General features: G+C 37.6%; 1 protein-coding gene across 1 annotated transcript; it reads left to right on the top strand.

Annotated features, from left to right (window-relative positions):
* The first annotated feature begins 582 nt into the window (after positions 1 to 582).
* FGA (fibrinogen alpha chain) lies at positions 583 to 9,879 on the top strand. Its single transcript, XM_087963638.1, has 6 exons — positions 583 to 680; positions 2,725 to 2,847; positions 4,921 to 5,104; positions 6,740 to 6,885; positions 7,761 to 8,613; positions 9,001 to 9,879. The coding sequence occupies exons 1-6, from the start codon at positions 630 to 632 to the stop codon at positions 9,708 to 9,710; spliced, it is 2,067 nt and encodes a 688-aa protein (XP_087819764.1). The 5' UTR covers positions 583 to 629; the 3' UTR covers positions 9,711 to 9,879.
* Positions 9,880 to 22,799: the final 12,920 nt, after the last annotated feature.

Raw genomic sequence — 22,799 nt, 5'->3', positions numbered from 1 at the left:
AAGAGATCCCCTTCAAACAAGGGTCTATTTGTGTGTCTTCACCTCCTCCATCACAGTCTCAAAGGGACTATGTGACCTCCCTCATAGGAAGGGAGGGGAGAGATGGATAAGAAGTCAGACTGACAGACAAGAGCAGCGTAGATAAATCTTCCAGAATTTGTACAAATATTTTTCCCTTCCAGAAATTTCTTAGATCTAGACATTACAATGAGGTATAAAAGATTTGAGAATAAATTATCTTCTGCAACATACTCCTGCAAGGAATAGCATCTGTTTGTCATTACATTTGTTTTGTGCTTAATGTTGGATTCCTCTCTACAGTTTACCTTGAAATGACTCATTTCAACCTTTAGACAATCTCAGTTCCAGGAATATGGTTGGAGCAACCATGACTTGCCTTCCATGTTTGCTAGCATTGAGCAACTAGATTGTCAAAAAACAAATTGAAGAGCTTGTGCAAGAGCTGTTGGGTCACCAAACTCAGAGATTGCAATATGCCTGGGTAAACAGAAGGAAAGTAATCATTAACAAAGGAAGGGGAGGAGGATGGACAAAACAAAGATAGAAATATAACCAAAAAATGCCTAAGTGAAAGGTATTCCTTGTGCCACATCCATACCTTTCTGAAGATGTTTCAGCTAAGAATTCTCTGTGCACTGCTGTCCTTCAGCATCGCCTTGGTATGAATATATTTTATCTAATTCTTTCTTTACTGGTTGTACTGATTTGTGTTCCTTTTATTGCCTGTTTAAGGAGTAACATATTTCATCCTTTCACTATCAAATACATGGTAATGTGAACAAGAGCAAGCTTTTCCACTTCAAATATTCTCTTAGGGGTGGTATAATTCTTGGACCAACTTGGATGTTTGTTGATAAAAATTTGTATTTACCTTTATGTGCCCATGTGTAAAAATCTCACTGACACATTTAGCTCCTACTTATGTTTAATAACTTGCATGGAATAAGTAATTCAATCTTTGGGAAGCCAGAAAAACTTTGTGATGCAGTTCATACCCTGATGTATCTTTGTGTTTTTAAATGCTTACGAAGACTGTTTATAATCTTGCTTGCTTAGAAACCGTGCGTGCTTTATAAATATTTGACTAAAAATATAGTATACATTATTCATTTCCCCTTATATTTTTATACAAAATCTAGATCATGTTTGATCTAGATCATATAAATCAAGTCATGTTTGAACATGTTATCTATAATATTAATAAAGAAAAAATATGTTTACGTGCTTACATTTCTTCATAGAATTGTCAGAAGTCAGGCTCACACAGGGGCACTTAACTACAATTGCATTACCATAAAACTAATATTGTAAAACTCTACTTAGTTAGAAGTACTTAGAAGTCCTATTGATTTCTACCTAGAAGTTCCATTGATTTCTACTTAGAAGTCCCATTGATTTCAAAGATTTCTGCTGTATTCTAAACAAAAAAGCTGGGACAATGAAACTCATGTAGACAGGATATTACAGTCATTTTAACAGCTGCTGTGAAAGTCCAGCTCTCGTGATAAAAAGGCAGTCCAAGACATGCATTGTCTTGCATTCATTGATTCATTGATTACTTTGTAATCCCTAGTAACATTTGAACAAGCAAGATAGAGTATTGCTGATTTTAATCTTTTGTTAATCTTTTGTTTTAGGTTTAATCATTTGTTATCAATAATCCAATAATCCTATCCTTAGGACATTATCTTCATGTGCATCAAAAGCAACATAGTTCTAGAAAAGCCCCAATCCAGAGTAATTTGTGACATCATGATTTGTTTTATAAATTATTTTTATAATAGCATTTGAAAATCCTTTGATTTGAAGATAGAGATAATTTTGTATTTGAAATAAACTATACACAGCTTATACATCCTATACTAAATGCACATGAATTTATCAGAATTATTACAGTATTGTAATACTGTAATAATTCTGATAAATTCATGTGCATTTTGATGTAGTCAGCATCTAAACATAGAAAGCTGTTCTTCATTTAATGTTCTATTTTTCTATTTTTACTATCATAATTAATAAGAAGAAAGAATTTTTCTGTGTATCAGTCCATTCACTTGACAATTTGAAGTCCCATGACAGAAAGTACAATATGTCTTCTAATTAAATGGAGAGTCAAGTTGAGCTATTTGACATAAAATTGCTAATTTTAATATACAACTAGATATATAAGGTTTTTATATATTTTGTAATACATTAATTTATCACTAAGAACACTATGGCCTGAACCCAAACTAATGAGCCGCATTGAAATCCCATTGAAGTCAATGGGATTTAAATTAAACCTGATTAGATGTTACTGTGTGCTTCCATGGACCCTAATCAAGCAATTTTAATGTAATGTCATCTATTTATAGGAAAAGGGGATTTTTTTTTCGAGTGGTGAAATGAATCACTCAATCCATATTTATAAAACTAGGAAGTAGGCACCTATTGCCAGAGATGGACTCTCTCTTTGAGACTTGATGAGTTTTGTTTCTTTGAATGATAGTTACCTATTGTATTTATTAAAAAAAGAATAGTCCATTGGTTTGAAGCAAGTATCTAAATGTACGTTAGTTGGTGATTATTTTTAGCAAATACTAAGGATTATCAACTAAAAAGGTATCATTTATGGAAGGAATTATTACTGTGTGAATGTTCAGCCTTTAATTCCAGCCTTAATTTGGTCTTTTTTTTAACCCTCATTTACTTATTTCATCACAGGTGACAAGTAATGAATCTTCTCCTTCAGTACTAGAACCACGTGGTTCCAGAATAGTAGAGCATAAAACTCAATCTAACTGCAAATCTGATGACGATTGGCCAATATGTGCGGATGAAGACTGGGTAAGCCAAAAGACAACAAAAAACCAATGTGTTTCTCATGCTATTTCTCCCCATTGTAATAAATATATTAGATAGAATAGGGTCAGTACAGCAGAGAAACACATTTGTAACTCTGTTGTTTTCACAAAAAGACTATTCTGAATATTCCTCCTATTCTTATTTATTTTTAATATTTGGGAGGAGTAATCATCAGCTCCTGTAGAAAGCTCCAGGTTGAAAAATGTTGTTCCAAGTTAAGCAAACTAATCAAAACAAAACATTAAAGAAATATTTTTTATAGAAATGGCTTGATCAGTTTCTTTAATGTTTTGTTTTGATTAGTTTGCTTAACTTGGAACAACATTTTTCAAACCAGGAGCTTAAATTGAAAAAAAAAGGGGGGCTAAGTTCTGCTGACTTTCCTAAGAGAAAGCCAGTTGAAGCACAGTTAACCTGATTACTGGATGATAAGTGGTTTGTGAGAACTAACAGAGAAGCAAACTAGTTATTTAATTACTCCAGAAGGAAAACTGGAGTATAATACCTTCTTTGCCACACAAGGGAAGAAAGGAATAGAATTTAATAAGTCTACATATTCTGGATTGCCCCATCATGGATTTTTAAAACTACAGGTAGTCCTCCAATTACAATTCTCTTAGTGACCATTTGAAGTTACAACGGCACTGAAAAAAGTGACCTATGACCATTTTCACACTTAGGACCAGGGGTGGGATTCTACCAGTTCGCACCTATTCTCTAGAACCAGTTGTTAACATTCTAAGCAGTTCAGAGAACCAGTTGTCAGAAGAAATTACTGGCTAATCCTGTAAGGAAGGCAGGAAGGAAACATTCTGGTGTTGCTTACAGAAACTGCCTCTCCGTTAACCCTTATGACATTCTTGGCAGGACTAGACTTCCTGTCTCAGGAACGTCTCTGGAGTTTTTCCCCCCTCCTTTGCTGGTACTTTGCTTGTGTGGAGTGACCATTCAAAGTTACAATGGCACTGAAAAAAGTGACTTATGACCATTTTTCACACTTACGACTGTTGCAGCATCCCCATGGTCATGTGACTTGTATTTGGATGCTTGACAAGTGACTCACATTTATGACAGTTGCAGTGTCCTGGGGTGATGTGATCACCTTTTGCAACCTTCTGACAGGCAAAGTCAGATTCACTTAACAACCTTGTTACTAATTTAAGAACTGCAGTGATTCACTTAACAACTGTGGCAAGAAAGGTAATAAAATGGGACAAATGTCTCACTTAGCAACATAAATGTTGGGCTCCATTGTGGTCATAAGTCAAGGACTACCTGTAATTAACCAGAAAGTAGATTTTTAGATTTTTTGGGGCGGGGGAGAACTTCAAAAAATAGTCATCACATTTACAAAGTCTGCACTACTACTACTATTAATCTTCTCATTACTCCTTATCACCCATCCCCTCCCACTTGTATGACTGTAACTTTGTCGCTTGTATCCTTATGATTTATATTGACTGTTTCCTAGTATGATTTGATTGCTTATTGTACCCTATGACTATTATTAAGTGTTGTACCTTATGATTCTTGACCCTTGACGGATGTATCTATTCTTTTTATGAACACTGAGAGCATTTGCACCCAAATAAATTTCTTGTGTGTCCAATCACACTTGGCCAATAAGGAATTATATCTATCTATCTAAACATGACAAACACTGTCACATTGACTTGTGCATTTCCACACAAATATTAATTTATGGATTGGGGAGGGGATAATGGAATCATTGCTGTTGCGCAAAAAGTCAATTAATACAAAGAGTTACTTCTGATTTGTATAATCCGTACAAGACGTTCTTAACCACAGTTTGGGTGCACATGATATGGTAAGCTACAGTAAACCACAATGACTGAGTAGACATGTCAGTCTAAAGCTGGATTCACTTAATGTTTCACTTACCAACCCTGGCACAGGACTCACTTTGCTTAGCGACCAAAATTCTAGTTCCAATAGTGTTCATAACCTGAGAACTACCTATACTTTGTAACATCTGAAAATGTGTCAATTATTTGTCAATTACTTTGTTTCCTTTTACTTTGTTTCTGTTAATAGGGTATTAAATGTCCCTCAGGTTGCAGGATTCAAGGACTGATAGATGAAACAAATGAGGATTTTCAAAACAGGATAGAAAAGGTTAGGAGGGCGCTTTTGGATAACCAAAATAGTTACAAGTCATCTAATACTTTGAAACAAGAAATTTTTAACTATCTGGAAAGAAATCTGCCCAGTGAACAAGGTGAGTTTGATCCCAGTTATATGAAGACTAAAAAAAATGCCTATATAATTGGGCACCACACTACAAAAAATATGTTGAGACTCTAGAAAAAGTGCAGAAGAGAGCAACCAGGATGAAGAGGTGAAGAGATCAAGCTATTTTCCAAGGCACCTTAGGGCCAGACAAGGAATAATGGATGGAAACTGATCAAGGAGAGGTTCAAACTAGAAATAAGGAGAAATGTTTTGAGCAGTGGTGGGATTCATTTTTTTTTTTTACTACCAGTTCTGTGGGCATGGCTCGGTGGGCATGGCAGGGGAAGGATACTGTAAAATCCCCATTCCCTCCCCACCCCACTAACCTGCTTTCCAGCTCCCTACTCCTGTGCAGAGCAACCAAAGAAGACCCAGCCGATCAGCTGGGACTCAATGAGAGGCAGGGGGGTTGGCGGGGCCAGTCAGAGGTGGTATTTGCCGGTTTTCCAGACTACTCAAAATTTCCACTACCGGTTCTCCAGAACTGGTCAGAACCTGCTGACTACCACCTTTGGTTTTGACAGTGAGAACAATAAACCAATGGAACAGCTTGCCTTCAGAAGTTGTGGGAGCTTCATCAGGGGAAGCTTTCAAGAAGAGACTTGACTGCCATCTGTCAGAAATAGTGTAGTGTCTCCTTGGGCAGGGAGTTGGACTACATGACTTCCAACTCAGATGTTAATCTGTTTTTTTGTTTTTTGTTTTGTAATTTAAAGATATATAAAATTCTTTGAATTCTCTATCCTCAATGTACCTGGAGAGCAGATGGGAAAGGCTGGCTCATAAAATAATTGAGTTTAAATATCATTAGCTTTTTCTTTTTAAAAAACATACTTGTTTTACCTCAGAATTAAAACTGTTTGACATAAATTGGTAAAAAAAAAACATTATTATCTAATTCTCGCCTATTTCCGGTGTTTTCCAGATCACAAAAATGTTTTTACCAATTACTTAACAAAGTCTTAGAAAACTATTTCTTCCAGTACATTATTTTTTCACTTTTCCTTCTGAAAATTATTTGCCATGCTTTCAGACTGATATATATCCATCTCTGGAACACCTGGGTTAGTATAAGGATTAGGAGCAAAGGCAGATTAGGAGCAAATCCTATTCCAAATTATGCATGCTTAATATGCACTGTTTCTAAGCTACCTGCTCATTATTTGATAGACTGCACCTAAAACAGAAATACAAACAATGGTGTACTCCAATATTTTTACTAATGATGTAGTCCAATATTAATTGGGACCACACTGAGTGGGAGACAATTCTTTGGGATGATAGACTAAGAAAAAGGCCACAAGAGATGCGATGAACTCTTGAAGAAAACACAGTAGAGAGATTCCTATATTAGTCCATAGCTATACTAAAAAAAATAAGTAGATGGGAGGGGAAAGGACATTAAGGAGGAATTGCAGATATAGTATTCTATCCCTAAGTCTCTATCCAGGCTTACAAACACATATAGAGTAAGTACTGACTGTTATACAGATGGTTCCATCTAATTTTAAAGAAATCAAACTGGGAAAGCTGTGTAGTTTTGGTTAATGCATATTTTTTTTGGATCACTTACACTGTATAAAGGGCTGCGGCTATACTGTACTAACTTCTTTTCTTTCAGAATTAAATACGAACTATGGACAAATATCTGATGACCTAAGAAGGAGGTTGGTGACACTGAAACAGAGAGTTGCTAATAAAGTAGAAAGGATTAAAACCTTGCAGAACTCAATCCAGAATCAAGTTGGAGAGTTGAAACGTTTAGAGGTGAGTTGTATTATTATTTTTAAAAACGTATTTTTTTAAAATGCTGGAGCAAATATCTCCCTATGGTCCTTTTTATCAATTATATGTTTCAGTGAATGAGGCAGTTTCAGCAAGCACTGTGGGATTAGAAAATGATATTTATTTATTTTTTAGGATTGATAGTCTCCCTTCTTCCCTCCCTCCGTCCATCCCTCTCTCTCTTCCTGAAGCAACCTTTTATTGTGTTATTTTACTATGTTTAAATAATCTGTTGGTAGGTAAAATCAAAAATGTGAATCAGCATTAACCTGGAGGGGCTATAGTCTCCTTTCCTTTTTAAATTTTGTAGCGTACAGCCAGGGAAAGGATATTTAAAATCTGCAATTTGTTTGCAGAAGACTTTTCAAATTATATCAAGGGTCATGTGAAATGAAGCCATGGGCCAGATATAACTCAATGGTTGCAGATGGCCCATCTATATTTATGGTAGAATTTGGCCTTTCTTTTTTTTTTTTGAAAACAATTTTATTGGTTTTTAAAGACAAACAAAACAAAGAAAACATAAAAACATCCAGCTTTCTTTCATAAATATACAAGCAGTGTGTCGGTTGGTTTACCAATTTTTTGTGCATCCATTTCGTAGTTTCAATTATAGTTACATTACATAATAACTCATATTATCAATCAGAAATTAAATACACTAGTATCACTATTGAAATGATTGTTCATTTCTTGAAGTAGCAAATGGAGCTATGATCAGCAATAGCTTGACAAGTGTACCTTATTTTAATGTTATGGGGCAGCAACTAGAGTTACAACTCGGAGAGATTTAGGAGTAAAAGTTGACTTACAAATTTCTACATTTCTCCACCCCCTCCCCAAATCCTCATGCCTAGGTGGACATTGATATTAAGATACGTGCCTGCAAAGGATCTTGTGCTCGTGTTTTCAACTACAACCTGGACACTGAGAGTTATGGAAACATACAGAAGCAACTCGTACAAGTTAATGCCATTAAACTGGTGTCAGAAGAAAAAACTGCTCCCCTCAAGTCCCTGAAAATAACACAAGTGAAGGATTCTATTGCTCCCAGTCACTATAAATCTAGTCCTCTAACTGACCAGGAAGCAAATATACTTGACAGTATCAAGGTGTTTAAGGTAGTATTGGAAGATTCTAAAGGATCCATAGCAGACACCAAATATGCTGTTCCCGAAACAGCTGGAAGACCATCCACAAGCACAGTAATAATAAGACCTGCTACTGACATTCATACCAGCCGTACATGTATTAAAACCATCACTAAAAAAGTCATTCGTGGGCCGGACGGTTTACGAGAGGAGACGGTGGAAGAATTTAAAACTCCTGATGGTTCAGATTGTTCCGATTTGAAAGGTTTCCTTAAAGAAGCTATCAGTAGTGGAGGTGGAGGAAGCGGGTCTCACGACTTTGTCCCCCAACATCCAGATGCCAATTCTGAAACCCCATCATTCAGCCACACAAAAACACAGGGAGAGGACATTTTTTCAGAAATAGGGGAGGGAGAATTCGATGACTTCTCAAGATTTGACCACTTCTCCCATGAAGGCAACACCAAGACAGTTGTAGAAACCAAGTCAAGGAGAATTGTTGAAACAAGTGGCTTTGTAGAAGAAATACAACATGATGAAACTACAGAGCACAACACTGAGTTACAAGGGCAAAGCTTGAATGCAGAACAGAATCCTGGGAAAGGCAACACCGGGACAGGTATCCATCCAGTTCATGGAAAATAATTGTGGAGGGAGCAAAAAATGAAGTTTGCAACCAAACTGACACAAATACTACAATCCATTACATTGTTCAGTTAATGAAAGCCATGTGTCTGTTTGTTGCTAGTTAAGAAAGGGTGGGGTACATTGAGTTTTTATCATGAGTCATTGGTTAGCAAGGCAGTTTCATACAGAATGCCAGAGATAATGCATTTAAATCTAAGTGTACTTTTTGGGTGGGGAATGATGCAAGATGTCTTTCCATGTGTAGCCCAACATTGAGTGTAGACAGTTGACTTCAGCAATATTACTGATGGATACCTGTGAGCTTGTAATAAAACTTAACTGAAAACTTCTGTCAACTTGATCAACTTTGTTTTTTTAGACTGTGAGGATATCCACCAAAAACACACTTCTGGTGCCCAAAGTGGCACTTTCAGAATCGCGCCAGCAGGATCCGCTAAGGTTTTTTCAGTTTATTGCGACCAAGAGACTACTTTGGGAGGATGGCTTCTGATCCAACAGAGATTGGATGGGTCATTGAATTTTAACCGGACCTGGGAAGACTACAAGAAAGGTTTCGGCAGCTTGGATGTGAAAGGGAGGGGAGAATTTTGGTTGGGCAATGAACATCTCCATCTCCTGACTCAGAAAGATACTGTCCTTCGGGTTGAACTAGAAGATTGGGAGGGTGATAAAGCTTACGCAGAATATAATATACACATCGGTTCTGAATCCGAAGGTTATAGGCTCAGAGTCACCAATTATAAGGGGACAGCAGGGGATGCCCTGATGAGGGGTTCAGAGGAAGATGGGACTGAATATACAGCTCACACGAACATGAAATTTAGTACTTATGACCGAGACAGCGATCAGTGGGAGGAGAATTGTGCTGAGGTGTATGGAGGTGGCTGGTGGTATAACAACTGCCAAGCTGCTAATCTCAATGGTATTTACTACTCAGGTGGTCAGTATGATCCAAGGAACAATGTTCCTTATGAGATTGAAAATGGAGTGATTTGGTTACCCTTTCGGCCATCAGATTACTCTCTCAAAGTTGTGAGAATGAAAATTCGGCCTGTGGAAACAGACTAGATACCAATCCTAATGTTTAATCCAACTTCCAAAACAATATATACCTCAAACATATGTGCGTGTGGTGTGTATTTGTGTGTGTGTGTGTGTGTGTGTGTTTCTTTACTATCTGAATGCAACTGAGTGATACCTACTTATTAAACAAAATAAACAGATTCACACTAATAAATTTTTCTGGTGTATTTAACTTATTTTGTAAAATAAAAAGGAAGGCTCTCTATATTTTGTAACTGTGTGAAGACCTACAATGAAACCAGATTTTAAACCATTTCAGTGGGAAAATATTGACAGTGCAAACAATTATATTTATATACAGTATATGTTGCAACTTTGAATGATCACTAAATGAATTGTTGTAAGTCAAGGACTACCTGTACTAACTTAACAACTGCAATGATTCACTTAGAACTGTATCAGGAAAGGTAATAGAATAGGGCCATGATGGCAAACTTATGCCATGCATGCCACAAGTGGCATGCAGAGCCATTTGTGCCGGCACGCGAGCTGCAGGCAAACTTACCCCACTGCACATGCATATGTCTCACAGCTGATTTTTGGCCAGTTTGAGGCCTTTTTTGGCCTCCAAGAGGCTTGAGGAAGGTTTCTGCAGGCTTCTGCAGGCTTTGCAGGCCGAAAACTAGCCCCGTTTTGTCACTTCCTGTTTTTCTGACAATACTGGAAGCGATGAAACGGGGCTAGTTTTCGGCCTGCAAAGCCTGCAGAAGCCTTCCTCAAGCCTCTGGGAGGCTGAAAAAGGCCTCAAACCGGCCGAAAATCAGCTGTGAGGTGCAATGCAGGTAAGCAGGCGGTGGGGGTGGGGGCTGGGTGTGTGAATGGGGATTGTGCACGCATGCATAGGGGGTGTGGGGGGAGTGCGCATTGCCTTCTGGGTGCTGGCCCACGAGCGCAAGAGTGTAAGCGTGTGCACAATTTTTGGCACAGGAGCCCCAATACTGGAATAGGGCAAAACTCACTTAACAAATGTCTCACTTAGGAACAAAAATTGTGGTCATAAGACAAAGGCTGCTTGTCATATCAGATCACTGTGTGTCAGGTGAGGCTCCATTCAAAATCCAAGAAATAAAACCTTACACTCCACTGTTACAGAGAAAAGGACTTTTACTGAAAATTGAAGTGGTAGCATCATAAGAATACAAGATCTCAGGCAATAGGCGCGAAAATCACATATACACAGTTATGGCAACGTTCCCACCTACAATATTTCAAACTGGCCATCCAATCTGAGATTTGTATAATGTCATGTGGGGCCTCTTCAGGTGGCGTTTCACACATCTGATATGCCAAGGCGCTTGACCTTGGTGTAGACAGATAAGAGGCTACATCTGTGCAGTAAGCAAGTAAGCAGTCAAGAAAACATCCCACCTTTTACATTTCATCAGCTCAAACCTCTAACACTCTTCCCCCCACGAAGTCCAATTATTCTTCCCTCCTCCCCCATTTCTATGGCAGCCGGAAAGATAAGCAAAAGGATTCTTGGAGGCTGACACTATGACTCTGACCACTCACAGCTATGAACCAACCACTTCTATTTAATATCTACTGTGTTCAAGGCTACTTGTAGTAGTAGTAGTAGTAGTAGTAGTAGTAGTAGTAGTAATCAGGAATTGATGTTCTATTCAGCCACAAATTGCTGACTGAAACTGTTGGGCAAAATGTCATCTAAAGAGCAAATAGCAATAGAACTAGTCAGTCAACCCTTAGAGGATCTTTTAGAATTCAGGTTGAACCAAGTAAATTCCACCTTTTGCGTTTATTCATGTCTAATGTAGAAAGGACTCAGAACTAGGCTCAGGGATTGACTTTAATGTACAGGCAGGCTTAACTGGGAGGACCAATGTTGACACCAATCACCGGGGTCTGGCCTTGTTGAGATCTGCTATTTTTCCTTAGTCTCTCCTGGTTCTTCCCTCTTTCACTTCCCTGCTCTAGTGTATAGACTGAATCCAGAATCACAAAGAATAGTAGTACAGAGGAGATGAAATGTTTTAGGTCTTTCCCCAGAGATGGGATTAGAAAATCCCAGCAACCAGTTCACTGCACGGTTGCTGGGTGGGCGTGGCCATGGGGGTGTGTCCTATAAGAAGCCATTTTTCATCTTCCCCAGGATCCGGAGGCTTTCCTCGGGCCTCTGGGATGGTGAAAATGGCCTCCCTTGGGAGTCGGAAACAGGCCCATTTCTGGACTTTTGGAAGGCTCGTTTTTCACCCTCCCAGAGCCTCCACACAGACCCTGTACTTACCTGCATCCAAAAGGAGCTGCGTGGAGATTCCTGGGAGGGCTGGAGTGGGTGGGGCCAGCCAGTTGGTTCAACCGGTTCAGTGAATGTGAATTTAACATCCAGTTCATCTGAACCGGTCTGAACCAGCTGAATCCCAACCCTGTCTTTTGCCCCCAAGTATAATTCCTAGATTAAATTAAAATATATCATGGGATCTTGGCCCTTTTGAAAAGATGCCATTTACCTCTCATGTTCAAGGACATCCATCTTTAGGAATTGTTCCATCCAATCCTTTACAAGTCAAGGATTAGCTATTTTCACACATATCTATAACATGTTTTGTTTTGGCTTCGGTAATTGTGTGATCTCCATCAATTGTGGCTTTCTCAGCAAATCGTGTTTAAATAAACCATGGCTCCTGCAATGTGTGAATCCAGTCCAAAGTTAATGCTAAAGTTAAAAACTTCAAAAAAGGCAACTATGATCTTATAGACAACGATCTCTCATCCCTTGATTGGCAATTTCTATTCACTGGATGCAATACTTTTGAAGACCATTACAACATATTTTTACTTGAAGTCAAAAGAGTCCTCAAACTATATGTACCAATAACAACTCCAAAAACCAGAAAAAAAGAGATTACCCATAACAATAAGGAATCTTCAATCCAAAAAGAGATCACTCTGGCGGAAAAACAAATCTGGTCATGTTGCCAACTTCAAAAGCCAATACAAAAATTTATGCTGCTAGATAAAGACTAAATGCACCAATTACCACATTAAACAAGAGGAAAACCTTCTACGCACCAATTCCACCCATGCTTTCTACAATTTTGTAAACAACAAACTAAAAGACTCAAGGTCCATCCCACTCCTGACAGGACCTAATGGTAAAGACTGCAACGACAACACTATTAAAACCAACCTCTTTAACACATTCTTGTGTCAGTATTTGTAAACAGCAATGGATCATGTCCAGTATTTCCTAGTCGAACCACAGAAAACTACAATGATCTAATACATATCGATTTTACAGTAAACAATGTTGAAAAAGCACTATGCAATCTAAAACCATCTCTCTCTATTGGACCGGAGGGAATATGTGCCTACTTCTTAAAAAAGCTATCCACTGCCATTGCAGAACCTCTAAGCATAATCTTTGAAAAATCTTTCAGGACCAGCTCCTTGCCAAAACTATGGTCACAAGCCACAGTCATCGCCATCTTCAAAAAGGGACACCCCAACCTAGTTGAAAATTACAGACCAATCTCTTTATGCTGTGTCACCTGTAAAGTCATGGAATCAATTATTAACCAATCCATTATCCTCCACTTAGAAACAAACAACCTACTCTCTAATAAACAATTTGGTTTCAGAAAAAAATTATCCTGCAATCTGCAACTCTTACACAGCAAAAACATATGGACTACACAACTCAATCAGGGCAAAGCAATAGACACAATCTGCATAAACTTTTGTAAAGCCTTTGATTCAGTGATACACGACAAACTACTCCTAAAACTAAAATCTTATGGTATCTCTGGACAACTGCATAACTGGATAGAAGCATTCCTGTCAAACAGACAACAAATGGTCAAAATTGGGAGCGTCCTATCAAATTCTGTACCTGTCAACAGTGGTGTCCCCCAAGGCAGTGTTCTAGGACCAACTCTCTTCATACTCTACATAAATGACCTCTGTGATCATATTAAGAACAACTGCGTTCTCTTTGCTGACAATGTAAAGTTATTCAAAACCACAGATAATACTGCTACCCTTCAAAAAGACTTCGACTATGTATCAGAATGGTCAAACAAATGGCAACTTCAAATCTCAACAAATAAATGCTCTGTCTTACATATTGGCAAAAAAAAAATCAGAAAATAAAATGCAGGCTGAATAGTCAAGACCTTGTTGATGATCCAAACTCTGTCAAGGATCTTGGAATACTCACCTCTAATGATCTAAGTGCTAGAGCCCACTGTAACTACATAGCGAAAAAGGCATTAAGAGTTGTTAACCTAATCTTACGTAGCATTTTCTCTGGTAATATTACACTAATAACTAGAGCATACAAAACATTTGCTAGACCAATACTCGAATACAGCTCATCAGTCTGGAACCCACATTACGTATCTGATATTAACACAGTTGAGAAAGTCCACAAATATTTCACAAGAAGAGTTCTCCATTCCTCTATGTGTTGCAGAATACCTTATGCCACCAAATTTGAAATTCTAGACCTAGAAAACCTACAACTATGCCACTTTTGGTCCGATCTTAGTATATAAAATCATACATTGCAATGTCCTACCTGTCAATGAATGCTTCAGCTTCAACCATGACAACACAAGAGCAAACAATAGATACAAACTCAAGGTTAATCATACCAAACTTGATTGCAGAAAATACGACTTCAGCAACAGAGTGGTCAATGTTTGGAATACTCTACCTGATTCTGTCGTTTCTTCCCCAAACCCCCAAAAATTTAACCTTACACTTTCTACTATTGACCTCACCCCTTTCCTAAAAGGTTTGTAGGGGGCATGCATAAGCACAAAACATGCCTACCGTCCCTGTCCTATTGTTTCTTTTATTTTTCTTATATATATATCCATTTATTCATAACTATGTTTTTACTTATACCTATTATCTTGTAAGCAACTGACAAACCAAATAAAATAAAATAAATAAATGAATAATACTAAGGCCCATTTTAAATATTAGGGCAGACTTGTGATGTACACATGAAAAAGACAAGCCAGAAACTCAAAGGTTAGTTTACAAAACCCTGTTGCTTAATATTTGCAGAGAAGTAAATTCCAAAACCTTTCTAATCAGTTCAGTTAATCAGTTAAAACAATTATAAGTTTGGTTAAGACATCTTTCTGAATGGCAGCAACTATGGGCAAATGATATAATCTATATATAAGCACTTGCTCTCAAATACCAGCTGCACAATTATAAATTGGATTGTCATGATAGGATACAAACTGTTAAAAAAAACCAGACCTCATAAAAGAGGAGGTGGAGTTGCACTGTATGTAAAAGACCACTATATTGCTACAGAAATGCATGAACCCAAAGACAAAAGCCTCCTAGAAAGCATATGGATCAATATAAAAGAAAAAAAGAATGACATGGCCCTGGGTGATACTATACATCACCCAATCAAGCAGAAAAAAATAGATGTCCTTTTTGCCAACTACCTAACAAATATATGTAGGAAACACACTACAATGGGAGACTTCAATTACCTTGATATCAATTGGAAAACTAATTCTGCACCAAGTGAGAAATCAAATAGGTTCCTAACCAACCTAGCTGACAACTTTGTTGTCCAAAGACAAAGGAGGGAACTAGAGGGACAGCCATACTGAACGTAACTCTTACAAACAGAGAAGAGGTGATAGAGGGAGTTGAAACTGCAGGAACCTTGGGGTTCCTGTTTGAGCTTCTTCGGCGACAGACCGAAACCTCGTCTCTCCGCTGCTGGAGCGCCCCGAGCTGGCTGGTTTCAGGGCTAAGCCACCCCGTAAAGGTGGTGAAGTGGGGGGAGACTGCCTGCAGGGTTGAGGAGAGCCACATCTCTCCTCCCCAGCTGGCCATTACTCCCTTTCCCGAAGGCGGTTGTAGCGGTGGTCAGAAATGGCCATCACAAAGAAGAACTCGATCGGAAAAGAATGTGCAGGAAGAAGATAAGAAGAGAAAATTTTGGTTGACCGGGTCAAACAGCAAAAGCAACAAATAAGGTACCCTGGAATTTAAACTTAACAACATTGTTCCCAAAGAAGATTTTGAAGCTGCGAAGGAGAGAAAGAAGGGAAAGGATTAAGTTTTTTTTTCTTCCCTTCCTTATACTGATAGCTAAGAGACTTAAGCAAGAAACTGAAAAAAAATCCACTTTGACATTAATAGGCATCTAAGCTGAAATTAAAAGTCAAAGGGATAATAAAGATTTCTGGACATTTAAAAGTTTTTAAAAGCAGGAAAGGAGAAAAAAAAGAATAAAAGGGCAGGATCTGGAAAAATGGAGGAAACTGCCTGGAATTAAGGAATGGAACGGTAATTAAAAGGAACTTACAATTTTAACAAGATTCCTCAAAGATATATTTTAATTGAAACTTGGTAACAAAATAATAGAACCCCAGGAAGAGAAAGTGGAAAAAATAAGCAAGTAGAAACAGCCTTGGATTATTTGGCTTATTTGGTGATTTTTGGTTTTTGCATCTAGATGACTAAAATTAACCGGGTGGTTGTTTAAAAGTTTTTAAAATTGTATCACTTTTAGAAGAACTGAAAACGGAACTTTAAAAATGGAAAGAAGATGCACAAGAAGGGAGAAGTTCTTTTGGCTTCGTGTTTCAATTCTTAGAAATGGAGATCTGGAAGTATGAGAAGCAACAAGAAATGTTTGCAGAACAAGAAGATTGGGACAAAGAAGATTGGGACCATCTTTAATGGTCAAATAATTTTAAGTGGGGGGAAAAAAGAAAAGGGGGGAAAGAGAGTGAAATGTTTAAGACTAGAAAAAACAACCAAAAAGAAGAACAATTTGAAAGATAAGTATAATATTAGAAAGCAACAGAAGAGGGGATTACAGATGAGAGAGTTAGAAGTAGAGAGACGAGGGGGTAAAAAGGGGAGAGAGAAGAAGAGGGGGAAGAAGGCAAGGAAAAGAAGTTGTAAAAAACAGAAACAAGAAATGGAGAAACAGAGAAAAGATATAAGGATTGTAACCATAAGCTTGTTTAGAGATAATGGGTAAAAATTTAATTGCAAAAAGGATTCTGCAAAGGTACATAAGATAGCATTGTTATATTACAAATAGAAATAATTTTAGAAAATATGATGATGGATAAAATATTTACTGTAATGTAGTAGGATGTTTGTTAATAAATAAATGAATTAAAATGATTGAGAGAATTAAAAGAGAACATTTTTAATTATTAGTAATGATTTATAAAAATATAAGTGAGAAATATGGGGAAAAAAAGAATTAACTATGGAAAGTTTATAAGTGTTCCCAAGGAAGTATGATATTTAATTGAAAAGAAATGTTAAAGATGTTAAGATTTTAATGCATATTAATGATAGAATTGAATTGGAATGGAATGTGTGTTTTTATTTACATATATATATATATTTATATATATATATATATATATATATATAAGAATATAGAATATAGTCTCTATTTTAAGAATGTACCAAGCAGAACTCGATTTGAAGTTATGTATTATATTGAATGCTATAATCTTAAATATACATTGAAGCTTAAATAAGAGTTTGAATGGATAAAATTAAAGGATATAAAGGTATCATACTCTAATTGGTAACTACAGGGAAAAATTTGCTTAATAAGAAAAGATAATGTGAAATTGAAGCAAGACAGACAAAAGTATAAATATAATGAAATCATTATATTTGAGATGAGATAATTAAAACAAAGTTGAGAAAATTAAAAGAGGGGAAAAACTATGTAGAAAATATAAAACGGTAATAAGATATGGAATAGAATATAAAAATGAGCATGAAATTGAGTTTTGTGTCTGTATGAAGAAGTGATAACCTGGGACCATGCTATTTTCAAAAAAGATGTTTTATTTATATTTTGTTTTTGTGAAAACCCAAATAAAATTTTCAAAAAAAAAAAAAAAAGAAAGAAACTGCAGGAACCTTGGGTGAGAGTGACCATGTCATATTAGAATTCAACATAAGACAAAAACAAGCAATAGAACATAATGATACCAGTCTTAGATTTTAAAAGAGCTGATTTTAATAAAATCAGAGAGAACTTGGGAAAGATTCCTTGGATAAAAATCCTAAAGGGGAAAACAACTCAAGAATCTTGGGAAACTCTAAAAAGTATGATCATAGAAGCCCAGACCAGCACAATACCACTGAGAAAGAAAAACAAGAAATCCAAGAAGACACCAGCATGGCTACACAAAGATCTCTCTGACAAATTGAAAGACAAAAAGGACAAGTACAAAAAATGAAAAGATGGACACACAACTAGCCAGAATCTGCAAAGACAAAGTCAGGATAGCAAAGGCTCAGAACGAACAAAGACTTGCAACAAAAGTCAAAGATAATAAAAAAAGTTTTTCCGAAACTTAAATAACAAGAAAAAAAATCAAGGAAACAATCGGTCCACTAAAGAAAGAAGATGGTAAGGAAGTAACAGGCAACAGAGAGAAAGCAGAGTTGCTTAACTCATTCTTTGCATCTATCTTCACACAAAAAGAAACTATAACCCAACCTGCCAAAAACATAACTGTAAAAGACAGACTAGAAATAAAAGTTAAAATAAGCAAAAAAAAAAAAATAGTAAGAGAACACCTGTCTGATCTTGATGAAAACAAATCACGGGGGCCTGATGTATTACATCCCAGAGTTTTAAAGAGATGGCAAAGGTCATCTCAGAACCACTGCACCATATCTTTCAAAAATCCTGGAGCACCGGGGAACTACCAGAGGACTGGAAAAGAGCTGATGTGGTTCCCATCTTCAAAAAAGGAGAAAAACAGACCCAGCCGACTACAGACCAATCAGCCTAACCAATCAGCCTAGGAAGATACTGGAAAAGATAATAAAAAAAACAGATCTGCCAACATCTAGAAACAAGTAAAGTAATAACTAGCAGTCAGCATGGGTTTGTTAAAAACAGATCGTGCCAAACCAATCTTATTTCATTCTTCAACACAGTGGCTAAATTAGTAGACCAGCAAAATACTGTGGATATAATATATTTAGATTTCAACAAGGCAATACACAAAGCGGACACACCTACTTCTTAGTAAGCTAGAAAAAAGTGGGATAGATAGCATCACCACCAGATGGATTCTCAACTGGCTGACAAACCGTACTCAATGAATAGTCCTTAATGGGTCTAAGTCTACATGGAAGGAAGTAAGCAGTGGGGTGCCACAAGGTTCTGTCTTAGGCCCAATACTCTTCAATATCTTCATAAACGACTTAAATGAGGGAATAGAAGGGGAACTTACCAAATTTGCAGATGCTACTAAGCTAGCAAGAATAGCTAACACCCTAGAAGATAGGCTCAAGATCCAGATGGATCTTGACAGACACTGGGCCCTATCTAACAAAATGAAATTCAATGTAGAGAAAAGTAAAGTCCTACATTTAACTTTCAGAAGTCTTAAAGATTGAAAAGGGTCCCTTGAGCGCCCAGAAGCTTTGTGGTTCCCATTTTGCCCATTTGACCTTTTCCTCAAAAATGTCAAAGAGAGAACAAAAATGTTGGCCAATCTAATCTGGGAATCAGAATAAAGATGGCATAATAGATAACCAATAGTTTCCAACTGAACATAATATTCATTCAGAACCTATGCACAGCTAGCTTTCAAACAGTTGAAGGAGATTTGGATTTCCTCTAAAATCTAGCCTACTAATGACACATTCTTGTCACATTTCTGCATTCCTGCTTTTCTTTCTGTTTCTAAACAGAACACAGAGGCATATTTTGTTCCTACGCTCAAAAATTTAAACAAGAATAGCTGATCTTTTTTTTTTAAAAAAAAAACCTTTTGTACTTGCTTTAAAGGTTGGAAAATATCTAATATGGCTCTGATATTTAAAAGAAATTGTAAGCAAGCTAGGTCAACATCTGTTACAGAAAAATGGTTGTTAATATACAATAAAAATAAGTACAAATATAGAAGAATAAGCTTTCTTCAAAGAAAACTACATGGCTTTTACAAAGATAAAGCTGTCTTGCCTTCTAGATTTTTTGATGGTTTCAACAATTATGCACACAAGAGCATTTCAGCATATGTCTCATGTATGAACTTTGTAAAGTAGCCTTTGACAAAACCTTTTACAAAGACCCCCAAACAAACTCAGATGTGGAATAGTAGTATGTTGAGTTAAGGTTACATTCAAAGTATTGAATATAAATGAGCAGAACAATTATTCTTGTGAGAGATGCAATGAATGGATAAAAACAATATTGAATAAGGTCTGAAATGGGGAGAAAGGTTAGGTTGATGTTCTCAAAAGGGTGAAGGGTGATATATAAACATCCAGAAGACTGAATAGATGTTTTTTTTAAAAAAAAAAAATGGAAGATTTGGCATGGATCTGAAATGAACAAATAATTCAAGGATCTATATGAAAATGAGAATGACATATTGAAGAGTGGAATTGAAAATAACGTGATTATTTTGTATTGTAAAAAAGGGATGAATATGAAATAATAAACGTCATGAGAATGGTAAGACTTCAGGTCAAATATCCAAAGAAATAGTAAAATATTAAAATATGGATGGGCTTTGCCTGAAGAGGATAGGTGTGATTTGTTCAACATAGAAGACTGCATCTATGCCTCATGACTGGAATACTGTTAATTACTGTCCTAATCTATAGAAAAGGAATAGTAGCAAGGGGGAATGCAAAACAACAACAAAAACCTACAAAAACTGCAAGAGATTTAAACTATTATATGTGCCTGGGAAAAAGTTTGGTAGAGTCCCAATTGAAAGGGCACTCTATGTCACGATGTGCAATACTTTATGAATATAGCTATGGCTTTATAAATGTTTAGCTGCGTTTTTATTTTTTATCTGAAGCTCTTAATGACTTTCTCTTAGTGTTTCTTGTTTTTGCACAACACTCAATGGAAATAGTGTGATACATGGGTATGTCTGTGTGGTAGATGCACTTGAACAGTGGAAGGTGTATATCATTCAACCCAGATCTGTGCATTCTCCAAATGCAACCAATTGGCGCCCTTGTAACACAGATTTCTAGACTAGATGGAACAATGGCCTGATCCACCAAAGGTACTTTCTATGTTCTTACTGTTGGAACCAAGAGGCTACTCATCATTTCAATTTACTTCCTCTGAGGAAATGCTATGGTAGTATTTTTGGAGCATTGAGGAAAATGACAGAAAGCTGTCAAGGGATCAAAGAGCCACCCAAGCCAACAGTATCCTGAAAATACTAAACTCTATTATCTGGTAAGTATTAACCTAATACTAGAGAATGAGGCTATACTACTACAGAATAATCTCACTGATGACATTAGGGCCTGGAAGCAAATATACTTTGTAAAACCATTACAATCTGATGACAAGGACAGTGGTGGGATTCAAATATTGTTGCCACCGGTTCAGTGGGCGTGGCTTGGTGGGCGCGCTTTGCACACATGCACATACTTTGCGTGCATGTGTGCGTCAAATGTGCACTTAGCGCAGGCGCAGAGGCGTTTGCGCAGGGGCAGAGGTGTTCTAACTCACCTCCTGCAAGCCTGCATGATCCCAGTGGCTTCAGCAGCTGCTGCGCGGCCAGGGGTGGGATTCTACCAGTTTGCACCTATTCGCTAGAAGCGGTTGTTAACATTCTAAGCACTTTGGAGAACCGGTTGTTAGAATAAATTACTGGGCTAATCCTGTAAGGAAGGCAGGAAGGAAACATTCTGGTGTTGCTTACAGAAACTGCCTCTCTGTTAACCCTTATTACATTCTTGGCAGGACTAGACTTCCTGTCTCAGGAACTTCTGTGGAGTTTTTTTCCCCTCCTTTGCGAGTACTTTGCTGGTACTTTGCTTGTGTGGAGTTTCCTTTCAAAGTTACAATGGCACTGAAAAAAGCAACTTATGACCATTTTTCACACTTACAACTGTTGCAGCATCCCCAGTCATGAGGCCAGGCGAGGAGATGCGTGCCTCGATGTGAGTGCTGTTGAGTTGGCCACGCCCACCCAGTCACATGACCACCAAACCATGCCCACCAACTAAGCCACGCCCACAGAACCAGTTGTTAAAAAATTTGAATCCCACCCCTGCGTGCGGCACTATTCTGTATGGGAGCCCAGGCGGTGGGTTGGCCCAACAGCAGAGAAGCAGAGAGAACCGATTCGGTCTCTGTTGCTCATCACTCCTTCCAGCTCACCAGAACCGGGCCGAACCAGTCCAATACCACCACTGGACAAGGATGACATGAATCTATGAATTTATCTCATACCCTATCTAAACATAGCTCCATGTCCTTATACTGCTACCTTGGAGGGACTTCAGCTCTCTAATAACTTTATCAGAGATCTGCCTTAATTCTGTCTGTTTTAACTAGAGATGCCAGAAGCTAATCTGGGATCAAGCATGTTGCTTTCTTTTGACTTTCTGAAAGACCTGGCCCTGTCAGTGGAGGCAGTAGTGGGATTCAAAATTTTTACTACCGGTTCTGTGGGCATGACAGGAGAAGGATACTGTAAAATCCCCATTCTCTCCATACCCTACTAACCTGCTTTCCAGCTCCATTCTCCTGTGCAGGGCAACAAAAGAAGACCCAGCCAATCAGCTGGGACTCGGGAGGCAGAGAAAAGATGGGGGGTGGGGCCACTCGGAGGTGGCATTTGTGGTTCTCCAAACTAGTCAAAATGTCTGTTACCGGTTCTCCAGAACTGGTCAGAACCCACTGAATACCACCTCTGGATAAGGGGAATATCACTGGAGGTGATTGATCGACCAATAGCAGTTCCCATTCCCTCCCTGGGTATCTGTGTAAAATGTTGTAAGCTGCCCAGAATTGCCTGCTGGCAAAATGGGCAGCAAATAAATTTAATAAACCTTTCCTAACCTGAGCATTACAAATATATTGGAAATGAAATTCCCAACCTTAATATTCCACTAACATGTTTTTCAGGACAAGAGAAGTTGTAGTTATAACATCCAGAAGGGTTTTAGTCTCCAATGATTAAAAAGAAACCAGAAACATACTAAGGGCTATGAGGACAATGTAAAACAAAAGATATGACGATATTGTTTTAAACAGATGGTATAATCATGTTTGCATACTAAGAAGGAAGCTAGAAAGACAAAGCATCC

The sequence above is a fragment of the Notechis scutatus genome, chromosome 4 (assembly GCF_049901735.1).
Source record: "Notechis scutatus isolate UNSWTSFEM ecotype Mainland chromosome 4, rNotScu1.2, whole genome shotgun sequence".
NCBI classification, from domain to species: domain Eukaryota; kingdom Metazoa; phylum Chordata; class Lepidosauria; order Squamata; family Elapidae; genus Notechis; species Notechis scutatus.
The sequence above is the reverse complement of the archived record's forward strand: the minus strand, read 5'-3'. Positions and strand labels throughout refer to the sequence as shown.